This window comes from Glycine max, chromosome 12, assembly GCF_000004515.6.
Source record: "Glycine max cultivar Williams 82 chromosome 12, Glycine_max_v4.0, whole genome shotgun sequence".
NCBI lineage: Eukaryota > Viridiplantae > Streptophyta > Magnoliopsida > Fabales > Fabaceae > Glycine > Glycine max.
In genome coordinates, this window is record NC_038248.2 from 17243978 (window position 1) to 17251967 (window position 7990).

Here is a 7990-nt window from a genome sequence, read left to right on the forward strand (position 1 = left end):
CATTTACTTTCTCTCTTTACTCTCAATAACTTCTTTTTTAAATAATTTTCATTAATATTCTTAATAATTATCAATATTTATGACTTTCATTTCTAATAATTAGTCTCCATTATTTCCATTTCAATAAAAAGAAAATTTAATTACTTTTTAATCCTTTAATCTATTTATCAAGTTTAATTTAATTCTTTAAAAATAAATTTAATTCAATTCCTTTATTTTTAAAGTTTAATTTAGTTCCTTAATTTTTAAATTGAGTTCAATTAGCTCCTTTTGTCCAAATTTTTGAAGTGATGGTTTGATATTGGGTTAATCATGTTTTTGTCTCTATTTTTTTGTTGCAAATTTTGTTTTTAGTCTTTCAACAAAATTTTTAGCATATTTTTTGTTTGTTTCCATACTGTTCCTCTATTAACCATTTTAGTCCTTATGAAAAAAAATCATCTTAGTTGTTGTTGTCAAGTAATGTTGTTAGCTAATGATATGATAAACTAGTGACTTGTCATATTATATCCTAATTTTTTGATAAACTATATTTTAAATTTTTTATTAACTAGTTTGACAATTGACATCTTGAATTGATTTGGATAGATGATAGGTTAAAAATAGAATTTATCAAAAAAAAATTATATGTGATTATCTCATTAGATTTCTTGATGACATGACAGGTCACTAGATTATTAAGGTCAATATTAACTCATTAATTAATGTTGTTATTTAACAATAAGGACTAAAACTACTAATTGAGAAAAAATATAAGGACCTAAAATGCCTAAAAAATTATTTAAAGACTAAAAATAAAATTTGCAAAATAATTAGTAACTAAAAGCATATTTAACCTTTTGATATTTTATATCTCATTTATTTAATATTCTATTGTTTAATGAAACATTATATCTCATTTACATAATATTTTATTGCCAATGAATATTTTGCATTAATATAATGACGAAAAAAATATAGCTGTATATTTAGCATGGATTTATTAAATATAAATTTTCACTATTCCAAGTTACAACCACACATTAGGCTCTGCCTTTGGCAACACGACACTAGTGACTTTGATTTTTCTTAGTTCAGCATCCAGCAGTGTACTTGTCGTCTTGTCCACCCTTGCAAATTTTGTGCATGAGCTGACTTCATTATTGTTCATGCATTTGGCCGTTTACTATGTGTCGTAAACTTTGGTATCTTGGACTAGCACCTCTTTGTTTCTCTCTCTCTATACATATGAAAAATTCAAAGAGCATATTTTTTGACAACTTTTTTTGAATTTATTTTTTTATGGATTGAAATTTATTAAAAATTTGAAAATATTCTGAGACACATATCATATTTAACAATTTTCTCTTTTAATTTTATAATTTTTATTAAATTTTACTCATTAGAGACAATGTTTTTAGAAGGATGTTAGCACTCCTCCTTTATATATACCCTTTTTTTCAGTTTTCTTGGTCTTCAGCATGTTATATGCAAACTTAACTCTCAAGCTTAGTACTCCACGAAGTTTATTCATTCTCTAATGAGTATCATAGTTTATACACTCTTTGTCTCTTCTCTTGTAGTTTCCATAGCTGCAGACACACCATCCAATTCACAGTTCCAATCCCTCAGTCCTGGAGAGACCATAGTTTCCCCAAGAGGAATCTTTGAACTTGGTTTCTTCAATCTTGGAAATCCAAACAAAAGCTACCTCGCAATTCGGTACAAGAGCTATCCGGATCAAACATTTGTTTGGGTTGCAAACGGTGCCAACCCAATCAATGACTCCTCAGCCATATTGAAACTAAACAGTCCTGGCAGTTTGGTCCTTACACACTACAATAATCATGTTTGGTCCACAAGTTCTCCAAAAGAAGCAATGAATCCAGTGGCAGAGCTATTGGATTCTGGTAATCTTGTGATAAGAGAGAAGAATGAAGCAAAGCTAGAAGGGAAAGAATATTTGTGGCAAAGTTTTGATTACCCTTCTAACACGATGTTGGCAGGGATGAAGATTGGTTGGGACCTTAAAAGGAAGATAAATAGAAGACTCATAGCATGGAAGAGTGATGATGATCCAACCCCAGGAGACTTATCATGGATTATTGTGCTTCATCCCTATCCTGAAATTTACATGATGAGTGGAACAAAGAAGCACCACAGACTTGGACCGTGGAACGGCTTGCGTTTCAGCGGCATGCCCGAGATGAAGCCTAATCCTGTTTTCAATTACAAGTTTGTCTCCAACAAGGACGAGGTTACCTACATGTGGACATTGCAGACTAGCTTGATCACAAAAGTGGTTCTCAACCAAACCTCGCAACTGCGTCCTCGCTACGTGTGGTCCGAGGCCACTAGATCGTGGAACTTCTACTCAACCATGCCAGGAGAGTACTGTGACTATTATGGCGTTTGCGGGGCCAATTCATTTTGCAGCTCCACTGCATCGCCAATGTGTGACTGCTTAAAAGGGTTCAAGCCGAAGTCTCCGGAGAAATGGAACTCAATGTATCGGACAGAAGGATGTCGCCTGAAAAGTCCACTGACTTGCATGCTTGATGGATTTGTTCATGTTGATGGTTTGAAAGTGCCAGATACTACAAATACGTCTGTGGACGAGAGTATTGATCTTGAGAAATGCAGAACCAAGTGCTTGAATAATTGTTCCTGCATGGCATATACTAATTCAAATATAAGTGGATCAGGTAGTGGCTGTGTCATGTGGTTTGGCGATTTATTAGACATCAAATTGTATCCAGCACCAGAAAGTGGGCAGCGTCTATATATAAGGTTGCCTCCTTCAGAATTAGGTAAATACTTTATTACCTTTTTCAATTAATCCTTTTGTTATTCTTCTCACCTTAGTGTTAATATGAAATTTAATCCTTGTTATTTTCTTTGATGAAGATTCTATCAGGCACAAGGTGTCTAAAATAATGTATGCAACCTCCGTTGCTGCAGCTATAGGAGTTATACTTGCTATTTATTTTCTCTACAGAAGGAAAATTTATGGTAAAGTTATTCTTCTCTTTTCTCATATTTGACTAAAACGCATAGCTGAATAGTTCTGCACAGAATATTTTAAGTAGAATTCTGCTATTTGTCCATTACTAAATTCCATTGACAAGTGCTATTATTCAAATTATTTGGTTTTCAGAGTAAGCGGTGAAATTGGTTAGGTGGCCTTATAGCAGGGTTCTGTTATGTGTCTCTTGACGGAATTTCATAGTTTTATATTTTAATAATGCGAAGGCATAAAAAATATTCACATAATATTTGTTTTCTTTTTTCAGAGAAATCAATGGCCGAATATAACAATGAAAGTTATGTGAATGATCTGGATCTGCCATTGCTTGATTTGTCAATAATCATTGTAGCCACAAACAAATTCTCAGAGGGAAACAAGATTGGAGAAGGTGGCTTTGGATCTGTATATTGGGTAATTCAATATTTGGATTCTAATAATAATACTCAAACACTCCACGAGTAAAATATCTATATAATTATAGTATAAAGAGAATCTACTCATGAATGTGATTATGCAGGGAAAATTAGCCAGTGGGCTAGAAATTGCTGTGAAGAGACTCTCAAAGAACTCGGATCAAGGAATGAGCGAGTTCGTAAACGAAGTAAAACTGATTGCAAGAGTTCAACACAGAAATCTTGTAAAGCTTCTTGGCTGTTGCATTCAGAAAAAAGAGAAAATGCTAGTTTATGAATACATGGTTAACGGCAGCCTTGACTACTTCATATTTGGTAAAGAATATCATGAAATCTTACAATAGAACTCACCAGTGTTTTATGACTATAGTGATAGCTTGCATTTTCAATACTTAATAATGAAGTTGCTATGATTTCTATGAGTACCACAGATTCTACCAAAGGGAAATTGCTAGATTGGCCAAAGCGTTTCCACATAATTTGTGGAATTGCTCGGGGACTTATGTACCTTCATCAAGATTCTCGATTGAGGATTGTCCATAGAGATCTCAAAGCAAGTAATGTTTTACTAGATGATACTTTGAATCCAAAAATTTCAGATTTTGGAGTGGCTAAAACTTTTGGAGAAGAGAATATTGAAGGAAATACAAATAGAATTGTTGGAACATAGTAAGTGTCTTAACTGTTCAGCACCATTTTGTTGTTTTTAAGCTACATGACGCATTCAGTGCATGTTTGGGTATGCGGTGTGGTCACCACACCTTGCTTAGTTTTTCACGATCACAGCAAAGCAACTCTTTGTTGCTTCTAAACTTTCAATTATTCACCATGATTTTTGAGGCTAGAATTTATTTTGCTTGGTATCCAAACGCGCACTAATATTACTTTCCCTGAACGGTTAATTGCAGTGGGTACATGGCACCAGAATATGCTATCGATGGGCAATTTTCTATAAAATCTGACGTCTTCAGCTTTGGTGTTTTACTGTTGGAGATTATATGTGGGAAGAAAAGTAGATGTTCTAGTGGGAAGCAAATTGTTCACCTTGTTGATCATGTAAGCACTTGGCTGATTTTAATTTATCTATGTTAAACTTGACATGTTGAACAATTTTGTTTGGCTAAAAACAATTTTCTTCTTTTGTGATTTAGGTGTGGACATTGTGGAAAAAAGATATGGCTTTACAAATAGTTGACCCAAACATGGAGGATTCATGCATTGCGTCTGAAGTGTTACGTTGCATCCATATTGGGCTCTTGTGCGTGCAACAATACCCAGAGGATAGGCCTACAATGACCTCAGTGGTTCTCTTGTTGGGGAGTGATGAGGTGCAATTGGATGAACCTAAAGAGCCAGGGCATTTTGTGAAGAAGGAATCTATTGAAGCAAATTCAAGCTCATGTAGTTCAACCAATGCGATGTCCATAACCTTATTAACTGCTCGCTGATAATCAACGAGATAGGTGGATATTGTTGTAAAGGAAATTGCTGAATGGTATGAAGGATATTTTGCACGAGAAGTACCAAAATGTAAATCATCAGTTGTTGCATGGTTTCCTTCAATTCCGTTTTTCCGTATACTCTTTTAATTTAATCTGTAACCAGTAGAAAGAAGCCACATATATTTCGTACTCATTCGGTATATATATATATATATATATATATATATATATATATATATATATATATATATATATATATATATATATATATATATATATATATATATATATATATATATATGCATGCGCAAAGCATAATGTTAACATGTTAGGATAAACCATGCAATATTTTCTATTATTGTGCCAAGTCATCCATTTTCATACATTGCCCTTACTCTCAATTCTATGTTCTCACTAACATTTCATTAGAATATAACTCCATTTTCACTTTTTAATGTACATCCCTTTCAATTATACTTAACTATCCATTAAATGAATGTTATTGTTATTAAATTGAAGAATCATGTATCCATTTCAGTTTCAAAATACAATTTTTTTTAAATGAAAATATATTAAGAAAATAGAAACCTCTAGAAAAATTGGTATAAACAAGGTTGTTATGTCTCTAAAAGTCAATATCTTGATAACTCACACTCTACTATATTTCAGTCGATGACACCTTAATCAATTTTCTTGTTGGTTATCAGTCAGAATTCTTTGTAGGTAACATTTTCTAAGATATTAACAACTAGCTCTAATATCACCGTATCGTATTTTCAAAGACTAAACTGTCACCCCAATTTCAATTACATTTTTTATAGTTTTGGGATGAAATTGGTAATTTACCACATCTTTTTTTATTAGTCATAAGTTAAGTGGGCGTTTCACAACTTTGGTAAATAGTCCTCCTTATGAGCATCCATAATTCTTATGCTACTTTCTCATATTGTTTTTTCCATATGCTCAAGGGTCAAGCTCGTAGGTTACACCGACAATGATTGAGCCGCAATATTCAAGACCGAGGTCCTTCTATCCACACAGGCTAGAACAACAGAAGCAAAACATGTAAATCACGAAATGTATTGAAAATTCTATTGAAAAGCTCATGTGATTTGCATTTACATGACAAGTTAGAGAGTCTCTGCCTTCTGCTTCATGTACTCGTAACTTGTCATTGTTTATTAATCATCAACGAGCCACTGACTAATCCATTCATAACTTCAGTATACTCCCTAAATTTTGTTCTCTTGAACTTGCTTCTCTCTATCCAGGGATGGATCTAGAAATGCACCAAAGGGGGGCCATTTTTTTTTTTTTGAGTGGTTTCAGTTTTGTTTGTCTTCAGTGTGGCTGTGTTAAGCTCTAACTCTTTAGCTTAGTAGTTAGTACTCAATGAAGTTTGTTCTTGTTCCTGTCACAAATAGACACATTATCGCTTAAGCTGAAGGATTACTTGCTATGTCACTAGTAACTTGTTCGTATCTTCGATGTATGAGACAAAAAAAGAGGATGGTACTTGTAAAAAAACACTTTGATGCTCTAGTAAAGATTCAATTTAAAGCCATAGATGATATAAAGGGAATATTCAAATCAACAATGATTTTTACCTGAGTACTCTTCCCTTTATATACTAATCTTATTGGACCTTGGATCTCTTTGGGCCTGCATGTAGTAATTAACCTAATTTAAATGCTTCTAATTAGACAATTACCTTTAAGTGGGCTTATTAACTATAACTGACGCTCAATGGTACTCAACACTTATATATGTTGAAGACCGAAACATATACAAAATATGTAAGTACATGGTCGAATGAATATCGACTTTATAGGGTATGTTGCACACTAGGTGTCTGTATGGGCGACTTAATGTCCTATCCGAATACTTATGCAGTATAGTTTTTACTCTGATGAGTTTTATACCTTATATACTATTTTTCTCTTCTCTTGTATTTTACATAGCAGCGACCACATGATCCATTTCGCAGTCCCAATCCCTCAGTTTTGGAAAGACCATAGTTTCCCCACGTGGAACCTTTGAGCTTGGTTTCTTCAATCTTGGAAATCCAAACAAAAGCAACCTCGGGATTTTGGTTCAAGAATATTTAGTCTCAAGACATTGTTTGGTTGCAAACGGTGGGAACCCAATCAATGATTCCTCTGCCCTCTTGAGACTAAAAAGTTCTGACCATTTGGTCCTTACGCACAACAACACGGTTGTTTGGTCCACAAGTTCTCCAAAAGAAGCAAAGAATCCAGTGGCAGAGCTCTTGGATTCTGGCAATGTTGTGATAAGAGAACCGAGTGCAGCAAATCAAGAGGCATATCTGTGGCAAAGCTTTGATTATCCTTCTAATACAATGCTGTCAGAAATGACGATTAGATAGGACCTCAAAAGAAATCCCAGTATTCACCTTGCAGCTTGGAATAGTGCTGATGATCCAACACCAGGAGACTTCGCATGGGGTATTGTGCTGCATCTCTATCTGGAGTTCTTTATGATGAATGGAACAAAAAAGTACCAGAGTTGGACCATGGAATGGTTTGTGGCAAGCTAGTACTTAACAATCTCGTTTACCATTACAAGTTTGTCTCCAACAAGGAAGAGGTTTCGTACACGTGGATCCTAAACCATATTAGTTTATTATCATAAGTGGTACTTAACCAAACCACACAAGAACGTCCTCGTTATGCATGTTCAGGCACTAAGAAATCATGGATGCCTTATTCAACCAGGCCAGGAGACTACTGCGACCATTATGGGGTTTGTGGAGCCAATTCATTCTATAGCACTACTGCTTCATCAATGTGAAATTGTTTAAAAGGGTTCAAGCCTAAATCTCCTGAAAATGGAACTCAATGGACTGGTCCCAAGAATGTGTCCTCAAACATCCATTGTGTTGCAAGTATGATGGGCTTGCTTACGTGAATGGCTTGAAAATGCCAGATACTAAAAGAACATATTTAGATGAGACTATTGATTTGGAGCAATACAAAACCAACTGCTTGAATGATTGTTCTTGTATGACATATACAAATTCTAATATAAGTGTAGTAGAAAGTGGCTGTGTCATGTGGTTTAGTAATTTATTTGACATAAAACTGTTTCCAGTTCAGGAAAGTGGGCAA

General features: G+C 34.2%; 1 protein-coding gene across 1 annotated transcript; it reads left to right on the forward strand.

Annotated features, from left to right (window-relative positions):
- The first annotated feature begins 1418 nt into the window (after positions 1-1418).
- On the forward strand, positions 1419-5095 carry LOC100810407 (receptor-like serine/threonine-protein kinase SD1-8). Its single transcript, XM_006592461.4, has 7 exons — positions 1419-2789; positions 2887-2991; positions 3273-3418; positions 3525-3735; positions 3852-4089; positions 4329-4476; positions 4572-5095. Exons 1-7 carry the CDS (start codon positions 1520-1522, stop codon positions 4866-4868), a joined length of 2415 nt encoding a protein of 804 aa, XP_006592524.2. The 5' UTR covers positions 1419-1519; the 3' UTR covers positions 4869-5095.
- The last annotated feature ends 2895 nt before the right edge of the window (positions 5096-7990 follow it).

Coding starts and splice junctions, on each gene's coding strand:
- LOC100810407 (XM_006592461.4), top strand. CDS start 1,520: ATGAGTATCATAGTTTATACACTCTTTGTCTCTTCTCTTGTAGTTTCC. Junction 2,790..2,886: donor GTTGCCTCCTTCAGAATTAG/GTAAATACTTTA, acceptor TCTTTGATGAAG/ATTCTATCAGGCACAAGGTG. Junction 4,090..4,328: donor AATAGAATTGTTGGAACATA/GTAAGTGTCTTA, acceptor GGTTAATTGCAG/TGGGTACATGGCACCAGAAT.